Below are 22912 nucleotides of genomic sequence, written 5' to 3' on the forward strand. Positions count from 1 at the left end.
AAAGGAACTTGCATGATTTGTCAGTGATTTTTTTTAATTAAACCTATTTTTTCTAAAGACCGTCGAGTACATAATGTTAGTGACAAACTAGTAAAAAAATAAGTAGCACTTATTTTACTATAAACAGCTTTGTTTCGCTTAAAGACTAATAAGCACGGACAGTAAAACAGAACAGCAGACTTACTGTAATCCATGGCATGTTGACAAGGCAACAAATGATACAGGATTTCCTCGAATTTCTCCCTGATAATAGCAATGTTCTCCTCCCTGAAATTGGAAATTGAGACCGTAAATCGACGGAATGTCACACAGTATCACACTTCATCCTGTCAAACACTGCCTTTTCATAAGCACGTTGCCAACCCATTGACATGGTACCAAGAATTGACTGTCACTCACAAGGATGTTCATCTCATCTCCTTTTAGCCACAGTTTGGTATGTAGACAAACATAATCATTTTGAAACTCCACACCGAATGGAGATATTTTCAGTGTGAAACCTCTCACATCCCAAGACATTCCAGAGACAAATGACTCCAGAAGTGCCCATCTTTCTTCACTGACTACAAAAAGAGCTGGAGATAGAGGGCTTAGACTCAACACCTGGTCTGCACATGGCTGCATGGGACAAGATGAACTCTGCTCTGACGGTAAGACAGTTTCCTACTTCTGAGAAGAAAGGTATGCTTATAAAATAATAATACCTGACCAAAAAAAGAGAACAAATAAAAAGTGCTCAATAGTGCTTCAAAAATAATCGAAATTTTAAGTATAACCAAGCAGTAAAGGAATACAAGGGAAATAAGTATTTGTCTCCTCTGCGGATAAAATATACACCTACACCTTTCAAATCAAATCCAGCAGATATTACTCAAAAAATCACACTCTTAGTATCACAGAAGTCACACTGATAGAGAAGTAAGCCCTACTGCATATGCATCAAATGTATTCAGCATTACACAACATCAATATTTGTAGGCAAAATTAGAAAAATAATTCAAATGCCCCTTAAATTCTCACCGCAACTCTACCCTGCAGAGGAACTTAGCTATTAGTGCCTTGCCAAATTCATCTACATTATATTACTGCACTACTGTTGGTTAGAGGAGTATGAAGAAGATTTTCATGTTGTGTTTTGGTTTGCTGGTTGTTTTTAAATAGCAACACTTTACTATTTCTATTACGTACCAGAAAATGTTATGAATAATCTACTGAGCCTAATGTACCCAGCCATGTGAATATTTACATCTATTTACTGCAGGGAAGGAAAGGTATTACAATGACTGCTTTTTCAGAAGCCAGTAGTCTCTTGCATGATGTATAGCACAGAGATTTTAGACATTTGACATTAAATACTCTTGGATTTTATTTTTCTAATATGAAAAAAAAAAAAATCACAATCAGGCAAAAGGCAAGAAAACACATACAATATATATGTGAGTTTGTGTTCTGATCAGGAAATGATGTTCTGTTTTCTACAAGGCATGCAAACTATTTTTGAAAGCAACTACAAAGTAAGGGTACCTCTGGTTTGAGGTGGTCTCCTTAAAAGAGTGTAAGAGCCGGTTTGTCAGAGCATGGCTGCTTGCAGGGAAAGAGACCTGATCTCAACCTGGTCACTGGAAATCATTAGTTAGTCCTCAAAATCTTCTCTGGAGCATCCATGCACCCTGTGCTGCTGTATGACCCCAAAGCACTCAGTGCAGGACGCCTTGGGCAGCTCTCAGTTGCCATCACCAGCAAGAGCAGGGATACAGAGAATGCAACACCTGATCCTACAGACTATGAGTCTGACACTATTTGGCAGGCTTGTTGCTTCACTCAGCGAGGAGAATCCCCGTGGCATACTTCTGTTAACTGTGCTATGCTTTTTTTTTTTTCCCCCAATTTCTTTCAATCTCGTTATTTCCTCTCTTCTACATACCACTTCTTCCTTCCACTTGCTGCAGTGACAGCAGCCATCTCCACTGCCTATCCACCTCAGCATATTCTTCTTTGCATATCTGGTACAGATATAGAACACCTCCACCAAACTGACCTGCAGAGTCACCACCACACAACCCACCATGGACACCTCTCTACTAAGATGTCCGTGGGCAAACACTCCTGGTGCCATGCAGATGCCATGCTGATGTTTATCTGGCTCATGTCCATGAGAAGCTCTGTGGCTGACCCTGCACACCAAGCTGCAGCGGGGTGTCTGCCGGAAGATGCATGATGCATCACCCTTGGACCTGCACTTCTCAGGACCATCACGCATTTGGGACCCACAGTACAAGTGAAAAGGAGATGGGCTGAGCTTCTGCTTTGCACTCACACGCTTTTAAGCTACACGAGATTTTAGACAGACTACATCTTACTTTGTTTTTCCTGAAACCCTGGCTCATTTTGTCTACTTTATTCTCCATATTCTACATACTTCCTATATCTTTAGGCACTTTAAGCTTTCTCATTTGGGATCTTTCTTTCAGTCTGCAGGATCAGCACTGTCCCCCACTGCAGTATCACAGGACTGCTTAAGGCTTTCAGGTCTTTTCAGAATATATGAATAAAAAGTAAACAACGAGAGACTCCAGTAAGCTAAACACAAAACTAACAATCAAACTACATGGATGAGCTAAAACTTTACAAGTAATAAAATATTCTCTAAACAGAACTCTTGCAGTACTATTCCTGTAAAAGACATAACTGGCGTAAGTACATGAATATGGGAATAATACTGAAAGGAATATTAGTAGGGAGTTATACAAAGTTCTAGCCGTGGAAGGAATTTGGAGTAATTAGACAAATCGGTTTCTTCTCAGAAAATGTAGTTAATATGTACCAGAAGTGGAATCTCAGGCTCCATTAGTTTGCAAAACCATGTCTTTGTAGCCAGGAGGAACATCCTTTTCTATGCTAAGAATCCAAGTCTGTGGCTTAAAAGTGTGTTTTGATCTTCTTAATGAGAATCAAATAAATGCCCCATGATAGTACCTCCAAATTAATTTATTCCATCATAAATCCATAAGAAAATTTTTATGTATACAGATCTAGAAAAGAAAAATATAAGAAAAACAGGTCTAAATTCTTGCCTTGGAAAAACACAGCTCAGACAGACAAATTGTGTTCTATCTAACCAAATGAGTCAAACTCATTAATCTACGGAAGTTCACAGTAACTCTGGTGGAGACAGAAATATAACACTGATCTTCTAAGTCTTGGGGATCAATTCTTACCACTATGAAACATTTCTTTACGTATGCTAACAACTGGGGGATATTTTTTACACATGGACTTATGTTCCTATAAACATAATCTAAATCACCCCAAAGCAGTTAATAAAATTTAAACGGTTTAAATGAAGATAGCTTTTTTTCAAATACTTGATGCACTAGTGGTATGTGTGGTTTTTTAGAAGAGAATTCTTCAGTGTAAGAAATCCTGCTGTCGGGATACTCCTAAATGAAGATCGGAGGATTGTTATAATCTCAGCAAGGAAATAAGAGGTGATGCAGTGAAAGCAGATGGCACTAGCACTGGATAGCTCTGGGAAGAGTGATTGCTTAGCACTCCTTAACATTGTCTTAAGTGGATAAAACATACCAGTAACATGTGGCACATGGTTTGGAGGGTGCAAATTGTATATTGTACATTGTACTTTTGGGAGACTCGATTTCAACAGTTCATAAAACCTGTGAAGAGAGAAGCACTTAAAGCTTCTTTATAGCAGGTGCTGTAATGAAACACACTGTACTACAGGAAGCATCACAATATATGGGAGATCTAAGACCACCAAAAGACTAAACATAACCATCACATCTATCTTCTTTTACTCTGCTCTTGGAAACACTCACTGAAGGACTGGGGTTGTCTCTCAGTGAGACAGGAGCTGGAAAAAAATCTTTGTTTTTTCCTAAAACCTATTCTGGCCCCATATGAAAACTAAGTCTTCCCCCAAAAGCTGAAATTAGCACCATTACCAAAACCAGTTAATTCCAGAGCATCAAGCGTATTTTGTGAAGAGCTATTGGCCTCCTGTAGCTACCAGATGCCCTCTCGGGTCTCTCAAAAGTGGACAATAATCACCCATCTCAGCAAATCAAACCTCCGCACTGGCCTTTTCCAGTTGCTGGGGAATGGTTTATCATTAAGATGAAGAGGAAATAAGACTGGTCTTCTAACATATGCCACCCATCAGTGTGAACAACACATTTACCCCTTTTAGCTCTAAAAATGAACCTGGCCAGTGTAAAATCTGGGAAAAAATTCGGCTTAATATCATCTCCCATGAGACAAGGTCAGCCCAGTGACAATGCCTGTGACAGGCCTGCAATACATATGCACACACACCGTGTCCAAAGGCAATCAAATGCTAGAGCAGACAGGTCAACATTTTTGCCTCCACAAGGCACACAGCCACCATTCACGCTGTGGTCAGCATGGCACAAGGCAAATTTTCTGCCTATGCCCGTGGCACAGGGTTGTCTGTTTCCTCGGTTCAGTAAATTCCCACTCCTTCATGAAAAATCTCTGCGTTACCAGTGACTTCCAAGAGCAAGACAGAATATATAGATATTTAATAAGAAGTCTATTGATTTGGGGAGCTAAAAATGCATAACATCCCCTAAAAAAAAAAAAAAAAAAAAAAAAACCCAAACAACTAAGTCAGAATCACACCAGGGTCAATTAAAACAAATAAATCATTATGATAGTGGTCAGTTCATGACTTAATCTTGATGCTTAAGTTAGATAATTACAGCCGCTAAAGCTCCTTGTTGACCAGAGTCAGTCAGAGTTTCCCTGCAGCCTGTCTGGGTAGGGAGTGTGGCAAAGATACTAAAAAATGGGAAAGCAGAGATGTTAGCAATGCAAGTAAAATCTGTCCCCATTTGTATCCTTTAAGATAGTTCGTCCTGTCCAGAGAGGCACCAGCTGCTAAGTAAACACGAAAGAGACAAAAAACACATTAACCAACATTCATAATGAAGTGAGAAAATAAGTAAAGCAAAAGCACAGCCAAGACAGTCAGTGATGGTGGCGGTTCACTCTGCAGTCTCAGAGTGAAGAACACATCTGCTGACCATACACTGGTAGGGTTAGTTATTCACCTCAAAGACACTATGACCTTCCCCAGGGAGGAAAATTAACGATGCACATTCATCTGCTTTCAAATAACACTCTACATCAGATCTTCAAGTAAGCAATTTTCTGCAATGCGGACAGGTTCTGGCCATTAAAGCTCATGCTATACTCAGGCACTGACCCTAAAATTAATAACTTCCTTCTTCCAGCAGCAACATATTCCTATTTTAACACTCATTAATCCAAAGGTAAGTAGATTGCTGGTCTAGTTCAGATCCTAGTAACACAGCTCTCTCCTTTCTTGCAGCAGAAAGCTCCCAAAAGGCCAGCTAACAACCAGGCCACCATTCTGTGAAATGCCAGACAACTATTAGCTTTTTAAAGAGCTACCCATTGTGGGGTCACTAGCTTTAAAATTGCTTCCTTAGTAATCACTTAGATCTATTTAAAAATTATTGATGCTTGCACAAGTTTTGACCCAGTGATAACTAAGACTGCATGAGAAAGAGCAGCAGGAGAAGAAATTGCACACCCTCTTGCTGACACCTACAGCAGAAAATGACTTGTTATAGATGGATTTCTGCTTGTAAATAGAAAAGTCAAAATGCCACTTTGACCTGTGTAAATGCATTGAGAAAACAAATCTCTTGTAATTGACACTGGCTTCAGCAAAGGTGGGGGCCTGGCCAGTGGGGCTGTGCTGTCTGGCAGCAGAGCCCTGGGTTCAGCCCTTACACAGCTCCAGAGACCCCGGCATCACTTCTTTGCAGAGCAGGTCTCCGGACTTACACTACGCTGTACTGTAGACCCCTGAAAGCCAACTGTTTTAAAAATGTGAACGTTCCCTCCCTTCTTAGGAAGACAGCTATCACATGTACTCATGCAACTCAGAGTTGACATGCTGTAGTGACATTAGCTTATAACGCTACTTCAGATTCTGAAATCAGAAATACGGATTGCAAAGTTAGGATACAGCATCACCACTTCTAAGGCTTCTCCACAAAATACCTAGGTTTAAAGATTGTTGGCAGCACTCTTAAAAAACATAGACACACGTGTATGTGACAGGATCCTGAACACAGGCAACTCACTTTGACTGCCATTGGTGACTCATGGTAGGCGCTTTCAGCAGATGGTGTGTGCTATCAGCCCAGATTCCCGGCTCGGAGGCCAAATGAGGTTTGTGTTTACTGCCCAGTAGCTATGAGAGAAGATGCTCCATGAATGTAGCTGCAGGGTGTGGATAGAGAGCTCATGCCAGCACAACGCCATCTGGCCTGGGAGCTGCCTTGGCATCTGCTTGGGAAACAGCCTCTTGACTTGCCTTGTCTTACCTTGGTGTTACAGAAAATTATTTTAATTATCAGCTGCCGGATAAAGATGAGGCAGAGGAGTTGGTTACCTTTTCCTGCCTACTCCACTGTCTTTAAGTCAAATCTTGCAGCAGTGCCTAGTGTCTCTGAGTCATGGCATTCAAGTCATTTTAATGACAGTCATTTTGATGTGTTCCTGCATGCCTATACGTAAGGGATAAGGGAGCAAACATTTAAAAGGACTATATGAAAATTCTTTATAACCTACCCATACTAATCTGTCACATCAGTTCATCAGCCTACTCGAGTCTGAAGCCAAGTTACAAGCATGTGATGTACAAGATTACTATAAACACAACAAAGAAAATGAGATGTTGGCACACACCTACGTGGATACCAACCAGTCAGAAGAAGATAAAATTCTGAGTAAAATGGAGAAAAATACTAATTAGATTTCCTTATTGGCTCATTATTTCTGAATTACAGAAACTTCTTTTTAAGTGGAAATTCACAGAGCTTGAGACTGTGTCTTAGAAACATTAACCTACTGTATATAATACAGTGCCAGTTTGGTATCCAAAAGGAAACAGAGAAGTGTCTAGGCAAAGCTATTTACAGAAGTCAAGATCGAGTAAGTAAAGATGTCAAGCTAAAGCACACTAAAGTCTTGCACGGAAACAGTCTTTCAACAGTACAGCAGCTTCAGTTTGCTTATCTTAATACCCCCTCAGAGGGATTAAATTAAACCCAAAAAGATATTTTTATTTTTTAATAAAAGCATCTACAAAGAGATTTAATGTTCTTTAATGTTACAACAGTAGATAATTTCTCTTAGCTGTACTCAGTCTCTGCAGAGTTTGAGTTTACAGAGCACTTGGTTGATGCCACTTTCTCCCTATGTATGCTGCATGTTGTAGCACATAGAAAACAACTCATGAGTTTGTTTTTTTTTCTGGTAGGACTTTTCTGCAAATTCAAGCACTGGACTGCTGCCTTCCCTCTGGGGCATGTGTAAATGGCAGCCAAGAGCACTCAAGGTGTGACTCCTAACAGTCACAAAGTCACCCAACTTCTCACTCCAGCAGAATTAGGACTTCATCACCGAGGCCCACGTCTGCAACAGGATGTACTCTTTAAGCCCTTGATGGCTTCCACTTTCTGACATTTTTTTTTTCTTTCAAGGAATAGCTAAAAACACTGTTTTGGTTTTTTTTTAATGTCGTAAAGAAAAGGAAGACAAGATAATTAAACCTGCAAGATCCTACATGAGTCACAATCTGAGATTCATTCTAGTGTAGTATATTGAAAAACATGGTCTGGGAAGGACTCCTAATACTGAAAGCTGCCACTTTCAATTTCCTCCTTCTCAGTAGCAGGGTGTATGTAGAAAGCAAGCTAGTAATAGCAGGGAGATAAACATATATTAAAAAAATGTTAATGTAAACGTACATTAAAAGTGTCAGCCTGCTGGACCATCAGGTCAGGCATATGCATTATATATGATAGCTGTTTTTCTTGCCCTGGTACGACACATTTTACTAAAACCCAAAGGAATTTCCTTCATAATTCAAACAATGCAAAAACAATCAATGCTTATTGACTCAGCATGGCAGAATGACACTGCTGGAAAAAAAAAAAATGTCCAGAGTAGCTGAAAACATGCAGAAATTTTAAAATTTTGTCAACTCCTCATCAGGACACATATATTAACATTCATTCTAGCCAAAATCTACAGGAAGTAATTTGACCAGTATACTCTGACACCACAGTTCCCTTTGTGATGGCAGCATCCTGTAAGGTATGAACCGTACAGACATTCCCTGCTCTACTACACTCTGATCTTCTTCTTGTGGCACTTTCAGTCTATGAACTTCCATTGTATTTCATTGGTCAAAGACAGCCAGTTCTCCACCTTATCCTTCTGTGGACTGTAATGCTTCCCCATTTTCTACTGCTAGCAAATTTCATTAATATACACACTTTTCTTTCTTACCTAAGTCACTAATGAAAATATTTCACGAGAGCAGTCTGAAGATCAACCTTGCAGGAATCCCCTTCTAAACTGTGTCAGACTTACAGACTGTCAGCTCTTCTTTGGCTAATTTATTGCTATCACTACAAAGTAGACTACGGCCTAGATTTATTACTAATTTGCCATGAGGTAAGCAGAGCTCTATCGAGGTAGTAGGAGAGAGGAGCTCTGATGACATTACAGGAACTCTTATTCAAAATCTTCTCTCAAACAAGCCAGAGAGTGATTTTTCTGGTATTAACAGCTTCTCTAGTCTCCAGACACAGCTGAAAAAGCCCTGCCAGAAACAGGCATATATAACTCCTGCATTATTTATGATTTGTTCCTTTTCAGTTTCTTTTCTCCCCCAGGAGCTCATCACCTGGTTGTGTAAGCTTTGGGTACATGCACGCACAGCTCCCCATCAGTCTCAGGCTCCAGCCTCCTGGGGCAGAGCCTCCCCGTGCTCCCCTCTCATGCCCTCCCGACAGCCAAATTGGCACTCTGGTTTTGAGGAAGAAAATGTAACACCTCACAGAAAAGCCTGTTCAGCATACATGCTTCTCTGGCAAGTTGAAATGCCCTCCTCTTTGGTTACAAAACTGTGAGTTATCAAAAGCTAAAGAAAAATTAAGAGATTGTTGTATGGAGCTCAGACAGTGAATGCCCTTAGAACTGGAAGACGCTGGTGGAAGCACCTTGCTATAAGGCTGGAGACATACCAGTCAATTACAAAAATTACCTGCTCACGGACTGTGTGTTTGTTCTGGCTGCACCACAAATTACTGTAGCCTTATGATCATTTGTACCTACAGCAAAATGTTGGAATGCTACCTAGGATAAGGTCTCAAACACAGGCAATAAGACCTGACAGACAAATACACTACCCTCATTAAAGGGTCCTCAACAACTCCTTGAGCAGACCAGACATGAGTCATAGAATCATTTAGGTTGCAAAAGGTCTTCAAGATCATCAAGTCCAACCTTTAACACTGTCAAGTCCACCACCAAATCATGTCCCTAAGCACCACACGTCTCTTGAACACTTCCATGGATGGTGACTTCACCACTTCCCTGGGCAGCCTGTTCCAGTGCTTGACAATCCTCTCAGTGAAGAAATTTTTCCTGATATCCAATCTAAACCTGTCCTGTAGCAACTTGAAGCCATTTCCTCTTATCCCATTTGAAGAAGGAAGTTTAACAGAAAAAACAATACCCATCATGTCAAAGGTGTCCAGCCCTCTCTGGCCTTTCAAGATTGTGATATTTTTCTCTCTTCTATATTACTTTCCTAAAAACCACATGTAAAGTGCCCTTCAAATACATGTCATGGCACACAAGACGAGACTTTAATCATAGCAAGGCAACGAAGAACAATAATCTTCCTCTCTTGTAAACAGGCATTAAAATAGCTGTAATCTACAGTAACAGGCATTTTGTGCACACCAATAGCCAAACACCACACATAACAACAAGAAATAATGGCTATTTTTGCAGACTAAGGGCTCTGCTTTGCTGTGCTGCATTTGCCTCATGACTCTCATTCCCCGACCTGCAATGACAACACCTCTGCTAGAGCCACCGCAGGGCGTAAGGCCGTGCTGGGGCAGCTTGGCTGGAGCCGGTGGTTGGCAGGAAGGCAGCGGGCGCTGCGCAGGCTGAGGCTGGGTCAACACTACAATGGAGAGAAACATTTTTAAAAACCCATAGCATTTAAGATTACTCCATTCATGCTGTTCAACACTATCATGATTATGAACATGCTGTGAAGTATATGTATGCTGTAAGCACTCTTCCTGAAATTCTGTGCCCATAATACACATACAGTGTTTATACCACCACATTTACAAATATTAGGATTGCCTATGAAATATAGTTCCTTCTAGTTATATTTAAACATGCCATTAAAAATTCACGGCACTTATCCACCACAGCTCTACCTGTGCAGGTTCTCTAATTGGGATCTGAATTATTTTTGTTGCTTATTTTTTTTTCAGAAAACTGCTTCCTAAGATTTCATAGAATTGTTCAGTGTTTGGGGGGAATACAGGCAGAAATATTTATTTCTACACCCTCCACAGAGAGAAAACCAAAACATTTCATATGGGAAAATGTCACTGAATAGATATCAGTTGTTACTTCTCAGGGAGAAAATCCAGCAATGTGAATTACACAGCACTGTAGCTGGTTTTTGCCTTTCATCTCACTGACAGCATCAGTGACAAAATGATAACTCAAAACAGAGAGAGAAAGAGAGATAAAAGGACACAGAGATATACTGCAGCAACATTAAGCATACACAAGTCAAGCATTTATGTGCTACGAGCATAGGATGATCTGGACTGACGCAATCAGGAAAAGGCAACGCATGAAGGGTTTTTCTCTTATTAATTGATTATTCTCTTTGCTACCAGAGGAAATTTAGGTCGATACTGCTGCTTTCCCAGCAGTTAGAGACATGATCTAAAGTAAAAGAGGGTGTAAGGGGAAAAACTGAAATAATTCAAAGATCTGCCTCCTTTTGTTTTACTTAAGCACTGCATATTGCTGCTGGTTTAATAAGAACGTCTTAGGTGCTGCCTAAATGTGCCAAATCAACAAGAACATTTCACAGAGAAGCCTCTAGTCTGCAGCTGCTATACGCTGGCACCCTGCAAAAAAACATGTGTAATATGTTCCACCTTGACAATGGTCCAACGTATTAATGAATTATGCAGTAAACAAATGTAATTCAACTTTCTCCTATAATAAAAAGGTGTCTTAATCCTAGGACACTCCTCCCTATAAAAAATTTGCTCCTTCAAAGTGCCATTTTTAAACTTCTGAATGTTTCTCCCTCTCTCTGTTCCCCTCTTCTCTCTGAAGCATCCTAAGTGCTGGCAGAAGATCCATATGTATTTTACTGCACAGGAAGTCTTACTGTGGGAGAGGGGGAGGAGTGGAAAAAGTACTTATCAACTCCACATTGTGTATGAGCCAAGGCAGGCACATACTACCCAGACACATTCATGCCTGTAACATTCCCAAACTGCTGAGTGCTCATACCGCTGCCTTCCCACAGAGATTCAAAGCTCCCTTCTTCTCCCATATTGCTGATGGCACCACAACACCACTGACGATGTGTTTGTACAGTATTCCCATGCTGAGAAATGCAAGGGGGAAATACATACGTATTTTAAAATACACCTCTCCTTATGTCACTAAGAGGGCCAAGCGCAGAGAAGGCTCTTTTGCTGTATAAACAGGCCTGCTCAAAGCCTGCAGGTGGCAGTGGATGGCAGATGGGCATTTTCTTTCTGTCACTGTTTCTATCACCAAAGCAGCAAGAGAGATATTGCCAGGCCACCTCCATTTTCTGCCTACAGCCAAAGACAAACAGCGCAGAGGTGGGTGAAGAGCAGCGCATTGAAGCAACTGATAGAAACCTGGCTCCTTTCTGAAATACCTCTTCTGCTTCTGCTTAAGAATATGCTGTGTAGCAGAGTTCATATTTTGTGATTTATTTAGAAGTTGCACCCTTTTACTAGCTATTTTAAAATCATTATCTAAGAAATCTGCACAATCCCAAAAATCTAGTATAATATTTATGTTTTGCCTGGTGCATACTGTAAGTTCTAATTTAAAAGTGTTTTTACCCGTTATGGTAAATAGTTTCCACAGAAATTGAAGGTACTAAATTACCATAATGAAAAATCCTTGTAGTTGCAGTAAAATTTTCAAAATATTTGATGTAAAACCAGAGTTCAGTTTCTCAAATAAAAACCATCACTGCAGGTTTCTCAGAAATTGTTTGACAAATGAACAGGGCTCTCCAGGGCACTTACAGATTCTCCAAAAAATACTGGCTGGTCAGAGGGAACCAGTTTTATTTTTAAAAAGCTACTGGGTACTGAAATTAACCTAATTCAGCATCTGGCATCAAAATGCACTCGGCTGCCTGCACTGTTCCAAAAATTCTTTGATATCTGAACTTTTCTGATAACGTGCCCATGACCGCCCAATGGGTTCTCCTGGACATTTTGTCACAGCAGCTGCTTCCCTCTCCTCTGATCCCAGGCACCCAGATGCAGCAGAACAAGCAAAAAATATACATCCTCCTTGTGGCATACTCCCACAAGAATGCTGCCATCTGAACTCCCGGAGCAGGTGCGCGAGGTGCAAGGCAGCGTGGGGAGGGAAACACAGCCCCCAAGCAACAACTCCCTTCCTCGCAGTGCAACCTCCTGACCGTTTCACTCCCAATTTGGTTCATCTCGAGCATCAAGGTCAACATAGCAATGCTGGTTCTCTACTTAAAGCAGATTTGAGAGCACTAAGTGAGGCAGTGATAGCCATCCCTGAAGGCATACCACAACTCGCACGGCAGCTAACTGAAGGGGAAATAATCACTGGAGAGCTGGAGACTGGGAGATGTTTTGCCCAGAAAACACTTTACAGCCCTTTCTGTGGAAGACGCGATCCTCCTATTTCTTCCCCATGTGATTAAACAGTACTTAGAGCAGAAGAGTCACTGATTTCAAACATTTCCTTGCTTGATTAAGGCTTACTCATCAGAACCAGATTTGTCCTAATTCAGTGATGGGACTCAGATAGATTAATTTAGCTAGCTTGCATATATACCTTGACACAGAAAAATGGATTGTTTTGTTCTTATTAATGTTAGCTATTATCTTTATTTCTGCTTTGACTCATATTCTGAATCTGAGACAAGACTTCCTGACTGCAGAGGACAGCTGACTGAGAAATTAGTCTTTACAATTTAATGGAACACGTATGATGTCTGATAATGTACGCAGACTATTATCAGAGAGTAAAAATATAGCAGATTTCAATTTTGCAAATGCTAGAAAGGGATAAAGCAAAGGAAACACATATCTTCAGTATATCTTCAGTGGCCAAAGGATTCAGCTTCTCAGTGGCTAAAGGACTGTTTTGTCCATTTCCACTTCTACTTTCACATTGGAGAGGTTAATGCATTTGTTTCAAGGTATTTAGGTGATCTCAGATTTAGTAAAAAGAGCTTTGGAGCTTTTTTTATAAAATGTAAACTTTGAACAAAATTTGACCTGATAGACAAATTTAAAGAGTTTCCATTATGCACAGCATATATTACATGCATGCGCATCTTATGTATTTACAGCAATTTTATACCCGATGACTACAAAATATTGTCCTAACAAACAGAAGGTCCTCAAAAAAATTTGCCCATGTTGCATGCAAATAACAAAACACTCCTGCAAATGCAGTGGGACATTTCGCAGAAGACAACTGCAACAAACAGGAACTTGTAGCCATCAGAGAAAGCAACCCACAGTGTGAGACAGTGATTAGATATTTGGAAATATTATACAATAAATCTAGTTATTCTCAAACTTACAAAGCAGCTCATTAAAGGCAACAATCTTGGGGTTTAGTACAATGAGGAAATGCTAGCTACCAAACCAGAAAGATTTTCTTCAATAGGCATCAAAAGTAAATTACATTTACTAGTAAAAAGAACTACCATGCATACATCTTTCATGGATACAACTTCCATAGGAACATTAACGTACTACATTTGCCAATAAAGTTTATTTGTCTTATTTAAAAAGCTGAAAAGTTAGAGGACACGAAACATGCTTGCCCCAGAAGAGCAAAACAAAACACCTAAAGAATCAGACCTCTCTCATCAAGAAAAGAGTTTGTATTTACGTTGAAAGCAAGGTAATTAAAAAAGCAAAGCATAAAAATGAAATTCTTACTTTAACTTCCACTGTCTTCCCGCCTTGCTCAATATGCCTCTCCAGATATTCAGAAGACAGCAGGTCACTGCAAGAAGAAGAAAAAAAGAACCATAAGACTTGCAGCGCACGGGTTCTTGCACTCCTTCTCAGCAAGCACTGATTAAATATTTACATTTGAAAAGTGCAAAATCTGCAGGGTACTTTTCCTAAAATGTTCATAAAAATCACTGAAACAACCACCTGCAACGAAGTTACACAGTATATGGGATACATCGATTTTTAATACCAGAAGGCAGGACAAGGAAAACCATGGGGGGTTTTCTCACAGAAGGTTCAAAACAGCCACTGATAATGATTTTAATTCAAGAGACTTTTCTATTTCCTGCTAAGAGTGAACAATAAAGAAGTTAGATGAACTTAAAAAAAAAAAAAAAAAAAGAAAGGAAAAAAAAGACAAAAGCAGAAGGATGAGAAACCAGTTGGAGTCACTCCTGAAGCAAGCAGTATCTTAGGGAATAAGGCAGCGGCCTCCCGCAGACTCCTAGGGACACAATGATTAAAAGACCTTGTAATGCCAATATGGTGAGCCCAGGATCACACTTCACGCTGCCTGGGTAGGCAAAGCCACTAGCCACAGGAGCCACCCCACACGGCCGGCTGACAGCCAGCTCCAGTGGGCCCGGGCACTGAGGTGGCAGCGGGCGCCATGCTGCCCCGGGCAGCTGCCAACGGGCCCGTTCCTCGCACTTGCTCTCCATGGGAGCCCTGTGGCTTCAGCAACGTCAGAGGAAAATGCTCTGGGCAGCAGCAAACTCAGCCTCGAAAGTACACAAGGCTCTGGAACAAACACGGAGGAGAAAAACAATTAGACCTGAGGCGAACACAGAGAAGTTAAATGCACACTGTATTTATTATACTAAGACACTTCAATGCTAAACCAGCTAAATCCTCTCTGTCATAAATGATCTTCTAGGCAAGCAAATCATCTACATGAGAAATTCCACTAAACATTTTCAGATTGCAAAATTTTAATGAGATTAAATCTGTATACTGATTTGATACTGCCCCACTGAAGAGGCAATTAAACTGCAAATGATGAAGAATCAGTAACAAAAAAAAAAAAACACGTGACAATGGTCACACTGATTGATGGGACAGGAGGCAATAAGCACAGACCTTCATGGTAGAAGAGGTAAAATTGAATGTTTCTCCTTCAAACAGCAAAACACCCAGGGTACAAGCGACCTGACCTGCTGTGGGAGGGCAAGGACAGCAGAGCGGCACCCAGGGCAGCGGCCACTTGACTTTCCAGAGCTTCGCCCTGGCTAAACAGGCAGCAGGGCTCCCGTAGGCATTGGTGAGAGCCCAGAGCAAGCATCAAGCAGGACATAGTTGGTAGTATGGGTCCTTTCATATTAGCCCTACAAACTGCTAGCTTGGTATTTGCTTTAATAACCCAGGCACAAAAACCAGGAGCATTCTAATTAAATATGCTGATAACGCTAAATTGGAAAGCATGGGGAATAAAGAAGACTGAAAAACCTCCCAGAGGAAAGAGCTGGATGGCCTTCAGGACTGGATATTAGAAATAGGATCCAATTCAGTTGTACAAACAGCAAATCTATGCACTTAAGGGCTGGAGGGAATTTCTATTATGCTGTTTTGGAGGGCCTGGCTTATAAGGGAGACACGACTGCACTTGTTTCTGGCAAAATGATTTGCCAGATCAATAAGGTGTCTTCCTGAAAAACACAACTGTCATCAAAGAAGATGTATTTCCAGTCAAACTAAGGTAAGGTTAATACCACTGTCCAAAGGAGACCTCTTTTCAAATACTGTGGACAGGTACTGGACAGCTTTGCTATGAGAGTTCAATTACCTGGAAGCACAGAGAGGCTTCTGAGATAACCAGGGAATTGAAAGCTCTTGAAGTCTAGCAAAAAAAAAGAGTTGTGAAGGGATCTGAATGCACTAGTGTTTATACACCAAAATGTAAAAGTAGCTAATTAAGCTATAGAAGATTCTAGCAGAACCTCAAATGTACACAGACTGTCAATGAGTCAATGGAAACTGATGTTAAAAAAAAAAAAAAAACAAACTTCGTATCTAAGTGCAAGCAACAGAGGCAACAAAAAAAGAGGGATGCTAATAAATTTCTGAATGAGAGCAAACATGGGACAACTATCCATGGAGGTGAGGTCCCTTCAGTCACAGTGAGTTCACAGATGGCTGCTGCTGAAAGCAGGAGGTCTCGGTGCTTCCTCAGCAGAAGTGTTGAACCTAACTTCTGTCAGCACAAGCACTCATCAAAATATTCTTGGTGTCAGAACTAACGCTCATCAAACTACTCGTGGTGTCAGTACTGGCACTTGTCAATGTATACTTGGAAGGGTTCAACAACCCCATGTTGTTGCTGCATTAGGTAACTGAAGTCCCTTGTGAAGAGGTACGATATGGTCCAGAGCTGATGCAGGGAGGGAAAGTAACTGAGCAGCTGTCAGTAGGGGAGGAAGAAAGAGTGAACAACTCCTTCAGCCACTGCAGAGCCAATGTGATCAGCTGCCCCTAGATTCCCCTTCTAGAATGCCCTTAATTCTGATTAGGCTCATATTAATGCTTTACATAGCAGCCTGTGAGTGACCTATTATTGAGGAACGCCTAAAAGAGATGCTGTAGTTTGAGTCACTGATTACAATCCTCTAAATCCTTTTAGAACTAAATATTAAATATTTATGATATTCATCCACCTTGGGGAAGCTCAAAGATTTGTGTAAGGTTTGTATGCCTTTTCCAGACTTAAAAATGTAGACATATGCTCCCTTCAAATGTACTTAGTTTAGCCTGATGAAGTTAGATACATAGTTTCTCAGCATTCATTGCACTTTCTTTCAGGCACAGTCTATGCTTCCATGGATTTACTAAAGCTGCCTCTACAGCTCAGGGCTTTTACTCTTAGCTGTTTCTGGAAGACTTAGTTAAAGTGAGGTTGTCCTCCTTACCTGAGGGTTTTGTGCCAAGGAAGATGAAAAAGATCATAAAAAGCTAGAAATTAAAGTAAGCATATAGTATAAAAGACAGAGAGTGAACAGAATGACCCAACTCAGAGAGAGTTTACAGTTGTATTTGGAGGGATGACAAGGAGAAGCACGGGGTCTTCTCATGTGGGTCTGACAAAATTATTGCTGTTAATGTTTTCATGTTCTGGAAGATCATATGTTATGTCCTCAAAGATCTGGAAATTGTATCTGGCATGAGAAAACAAAGAGATTGATCATTCTCTGCCTTGTACAATGCAAGAAATGGAGGAGGTAACAGAAGAGGCCAATAAGCTCAAAACTAAGAAAAAGAGACCTTTTCTGGCACGGCTGGTGGTTACAATGTGGAACTTCTTGCCACAGGAAAACATGGGTACTCAAGGTCTGTACTAATTCAAGCTGGGAATGGACAAGTTAATGGGCCTAACTAAGGGCTACCAAACATACAGAAATCATACTTGACTAAGAAATCTTGCAGTCTTGCAAAAGGACTCTGGGTAAGCCACATACATGGTCGCTCTGCTCTTCTGCTTCTCCCTCGGGCCACTGGGACAGGACAGTTGACCAAGTGCCCCTCTGACCTGACCTGGGCTGCTCTGCCTGCACCATGGCAGGATCCCCTTTCTCCTGGGGGTTACGTAGGGTCCCCCAGCATCCAGCTGGTGGGGTTGCTAGTGGTCAGACAGTTGCTCTTGTCCCCCTGCAACCCCTCTGACTGGCATACCTAGGTTGTCCAAGTTGTGTTTACTCTCAAAGTAGGCCAGGAGAACAATTCTTAAGCATGTCCATCCATATCACACTCCTGCTCAGTCCCTGTTTTCAGGACAAAAAGGCTGGAAACAGCTGGGGAGCTGCTGGCATTCCACCAGCTCTCAAGGTCTGTCGCAGTGCCTCAGTTCCCAAAATGAGACTGGCTGGAAGGGAGATGCCATGGGGTCACCAGTCCCTCCTGGGGACAAAGCCCAGAGCTTACAAACAGATGACAAGTCTGAAATTTAAAGACGTTTTTAAAGCCTAGCCTAAGCAATATGGCAAGCAGGATATGTCCAGGAATATTTTATCAAGCAGAAAAAGCCACAAAAGATGCCATGTTACGCTTTGTTGTTATTATGACTCACTGCACAGAAAATGTCATAAAAAAACACAACACTCTTGCAGATCCAGTAATGCAATCAGTGCTACACACAAATTAAGCTACAACCTAACAGTCAGACACAGTCTTAGAAACTTATGCCAAAAGCTATATTTTTCTCATGAAATCACCTCATAGGTGGAGTAATGTTTTGTCTTCAGTAACAGTGAGGTACATAAATGCGTAATTTTGTTAAAAGTCATTATTTTAAATCAAACAAAAAGCTATAGTGAAACACTTGTGAAACACAATGAAAATTATTTAAGCAATATAAGACACTGAGCAATAAGCATTAAAAAAATATACATTTCAACATAAATCATACAACTGTTTCCTATGGTAGAGATGAAATAGGAATAATTTACCTTGCCTGCCAATCTAGCCTAAAAGCCATCTTTGTCAGTTTAAGTAGCAGTTTTGGTATTAATTATAAAGAAAATCTGCATATGGGGAAAAAGAAAAAGCACAGATTGTGGAAAAAAAATCTTAAAAACATGAGGGATGTAGAAAATTACAGTGAAAAAAATACATCTACACTGTAGAAGACAATACCGCAGAACAAGATTTTTAGAAACACTCACTGAGGCATTTTCAAAATTGTTTGAAAAGGCATGGCAAAAACCTGTATATGTTAAGACCTAAAAATAAAATATTTCACAGGAAAGAAGCACATGTGATCTGTGGCTTTTCCAAGGCAAAACCAGTTAGGTTAATAATAGTAATTCTGTTTTCAGAGGCCTGTCATTTTAAAAATGTACACAAATCAAGTAGTGTAGTTTTGTTTACAGCAGCATCATTTTTTGGAGCATTATCTTAAGTCAAAACCATATGAGCTCATCCCATACGGATCCGACAGCATAAGTGCCAGAACAAAAAAATGAGCAAGCTCCTCTCTGCTCTTCCAACTCTCCCAAACAGTCAAAACAATAGTACAGAGTAGGAGGTGGCTGAGCACATTTTCTTACAGAAGAGGGCCCCAACTAAGAAAATTATCCTTATCCAAGATCATGCATGTATACGCACTTAAATTCTACCTTAATTAACTGTAGCATTTGCAGTTTACCAAACTGGAGCTGGGATTGGGAACCCAGAAAAACAGATGAGCTTCGGAAATAGACAGGTTCCCCAACAGAAAGAGACTGTTCCAGGAAATAAAAAAAAAAAAAAAAACACAGGAGGGGGAAAAATGAGGTGGTAAGAGAAAAGAGAACAGAACAGGCCAAGCGTTGAAAGAAACAGAAAGAAAAAAACAGAAGATTATAAATGATTTTCACTTGAAAGAAAAAAAAAGCCATTAGAGATTTTTGAGAAAGGAACAGGTTTACATTTGAATATGAAATGGATAACAAACCAGGAATTATCCCTGGAAATGAAATGGAAACTTGCATTTTCAAGAAAAGAAATGCCCATCACCAGCTTCTGAACAAAAACTAACACTGGCTTTAAGAGACTGTCAAGACAGGATGCCTAAAAGTTATGGAAGAAAAAGAGCAGAAACAATAGGGACTTCTTTTAGAGGCCATAGGAAGAAATAAAAACTTAAGAAATGTAAAAATAAAGGGAGTTCATAATCATAGTACTAAAATGCATCTTTGTTGGCAATCAGTGTTATAAATGAGATAAATGACTTGCTTCATGATACCTGATATCATTGCTTTGTCTCCTTGGACAATGTGGGAATTCTCCATAATTTCTCTGTCTGTTCACCCCTATTTGTGTCTCCACAACTCTCCATTAGGTATACCTGAAAATTCAGATCAAATATGGTAGCAGACAAGGACATCAAATGAGAGATCTGAGCTGGGATGCACCACTGAAAGGAAGACAAAGTTTTAGCTGAAATCAGCAGAAAGGCCTGGATGGGTCGAATGCCAGTAGGAAATTGTCAACAGACATATGGAGACATTCAAGAGAAAACAACAGGTTCAGGGAAATGATGAAAACAGTGATAAGAGAAAGATGCCGTATCAACTGCACAATTCATGCTAATTCACGTTGCAGAAGCAAGATATGAGAAGAGAGCTTCCTGCAACATCCACTTGAGCTGGCTGCGGTAAAAGGAATGGGCACTGTTTGGGCACCAAGCACATGAGGATGACAAAACTTCCCATCAAGTGAAAGATTTTCCCCCAATGGTATACATCCCCTACCAAATAACCCAGAAAGGTCAGAATTATAACTCAATTATATAAGGGAAGTTACCCTTCTCACGAGAACAGAAAAGGGAGGGAATCAGATTAATATAGGAGATTATTGTAGAAGATGGGAAACTACCAGCATGTTGCTTTGAGAAAAGCGCCAAAAGAACCCTTTTATTAACAGGACTAATAGATATGGAAGGAGTGACTAGGGGAGGTAACTTTTCAGAACAGCCCACCTTGTACACCAGGGAAGAGAAGGCAAGTTGATTGTTATTATGAAACAATGACCAAGAAAGTGAAAACTAGATAAGAGGGAACAGAAAGGATGTTTCTATCTCTCAGTCAGTAAGAGTACAAGGGACAACTAGCATTACCTTGCATTACACTATGGTCTTAAAACATTCTCAGTATCAGCCATGAGCTAAATGAAAAATACAGCAAGATAAACTCAAAAAAAAAAAAAAAGAGACACTTTGCTGGTAGATTTCTGTATCTGACTAGCTAGGACACTTTAATTCTCCTTTATCCTCATGCCTATCCCTATCTCTTTTATCCTCAAACACCTCCCTGCTCACACATGATCTTTCCTTGCACTTCTGGCGGGATTAGTTATCTCCATACTCCACGAAGCCACAGCTCTTAAACTTTCATCCCCTCCTTCCCCTCAGAAGATTTGCTGAATTTCTTTTTATGTGGATAGTTAATTTAATTACTGCATCTGTTAAGTTAGCCAAATGGACTAATCAATCAAAATTAGGTAGCTTCTCCTAGACACGGCAGCCTTTTTTCACAGCACCTGTGAGAGGGAGGAAGGAAAAAACAACTGAGAAAAACAATACTGGTTCTTGTCTGCACAAATTTAAGTTTCTCCCTTTTTAAAAATATTCTTACTCTGCTGCTAATATGAACAGGAGAAAGGAGAAAGTAACGTCTTAATGTTTCTACTCCTACTCTTTAACACTTTCTCCAAAAAAGAAATTAGGGATTTACAACTGGGTTGAGTCCTCAAGAGATTATACACAAATGCTGAGTTGTACACAATCCCAGTCCTTTCACATTTCAGTAACAGACAATGATACACAACTTGAATCTCTAATGGATTTTCTTCCAAATAGTAACATATGTTACATTTTTTTCTTCTCCAGAACTTCCCTCTTAGATCCCTAATACTATCTGATTTGAAAATGCAGTTAGTCCCTTTATCCCTTAATAGTTGATTTGCCTGTGGGACGCAATGGTTACTGCCCTGCACCCTGATGCAGACATCAAACCCCAGCGCAAGTCTGCCGCCCTGGGCCAGGCCTCCACCTGATAAAGTCTTACAGGTCTGGCTTACAAAGAGCATGTGTTTGATTTACTGGATTGGCTTCATTTCTTGATGGGAAAAGGTTTAAGCAAGTTGAAAACATTCTGACGTAGTTTCACTAAACTTCTATTACGCACATGGTTCCTATTACTCGCATAAAAATGGAGAGAGCCCACAATAAAAGCTGTAAGGAAAACCTGTAAAGCAGCAGCAGTAGTTTCAATGCTGAGGCTGGTGTGGCCATATCCTGATGCTGGACGTGCCTCGTGCACGTGAGCTGCACCTGAAGTACATCCAGCTCCTGCTGCCAGCAGCATCCTCTGGTGTCACTGTCCACCTACAGTTACTAGCCATCGACTTTTGCAATTTAGTCTGATCTTCTCTACCTAAATGGCCCACATATAGGCAAATCTATGAGAAATTACTATAAACGTGGCACGTAATGATGAACAGATAGTGCTTGCGTTTTCCAGGGGAAAAAAAAAAGTTTATATAAAAGTTCTCCAGCTAGAAAGAGAGACACAAACTAATCATTTACTGACTCCTATCACTACTCTTCTCAGTATGTTTTAATGAAATCTGAATATGGCTCCCTACTCCACAAACTAAGACAAAACTAAAGTAGCTCTGAAATAACAATTTCAGATTCTATTTTTTATTGCAACTTAAATATAGTCAAATTATTGTTAATATTTCTTTCCTCAATATTAACATTTCTTGATCTAAATATTGAAATTGATAAATAACATCTGATATATAATGATTTTTTTCAATTAAGCGTTTTAAAACATTTTGTGGTACAAACACTGCAAAAGGCACAAATTCAATGCAGCAGTTAATTCATCCTGCTGGTGATGGAGGGAAGGTGATTACAGTCTTCTCTTTCAGACAAGGATATCTAATCTACTGCCCTAACAAGGAAGCTGCACCCTGACACAAAGAGATTCTTCCCAGTCTCCAAGTGGAGATACTGCTACTCAAGATGCCACAATGCTAAACTAGAGATTTTCACAAGCATGAAAAGTAGACAGCAGCTGTTTGCAAGACTCCTGTCAGGCAGAAAGATAAAATCGAATTTTTCTAGCTCTAAACTTCTGTTTTCACAGCCAGAGGTGAAAGCAGGCTGAGCAAAGTTCACTTACTCTGCTCCTTATCTAGTTTTCCTTACAGTATCAGTGGAAATACAA

The 22912-nt window shown here is 40.3% G+C and overlaps 1 protein-coding gene across 11 annotated transcripts in view; it reads right to left on the bottom strand.

Annotated features, from left to right (window-relative positions):
* Positions 1-22912, bottom strand: part of ADAM22 (ADAM metallopeptidase domain 22) — a 128528-nt gene that overhangs the window by 58140 nt on the left and 47476 nt on the right. For all 11 annotated transcript variants that reach the window (XM_065831143.2, XM_071805161.1, XM_071805160.1 and 8 more), the window contains exons 4-5: positions 14130-14196; positions 185-267 (exon numbers count right to left, since the gene is read on the bottom strand). In XM_065831143.2, the coding sequence (XP_065687215.1) occupies positions 185-267; positions 14130-14196 (150 nt within the window). The remainder of the gene's footprint in view (positions 1-184; positions 268-14129; positions 14197-22912) is intronic.

Source organism: Patagioenas fasciata, chromosome 2 (assembly GCF_037038585.1).
Source record: "Patagioenas fasciata isolate bPatFas1 chromosome 2, bPatFas1.hap1, whole genome shotgun sequence".
In the NCBI taxonomy this organism is placed as follows: Eukaryota; Metazoa; Chordata; class Aves; order Columbiformes; family Columbidae; genus Patagioenas; species Patagioenas fasciata.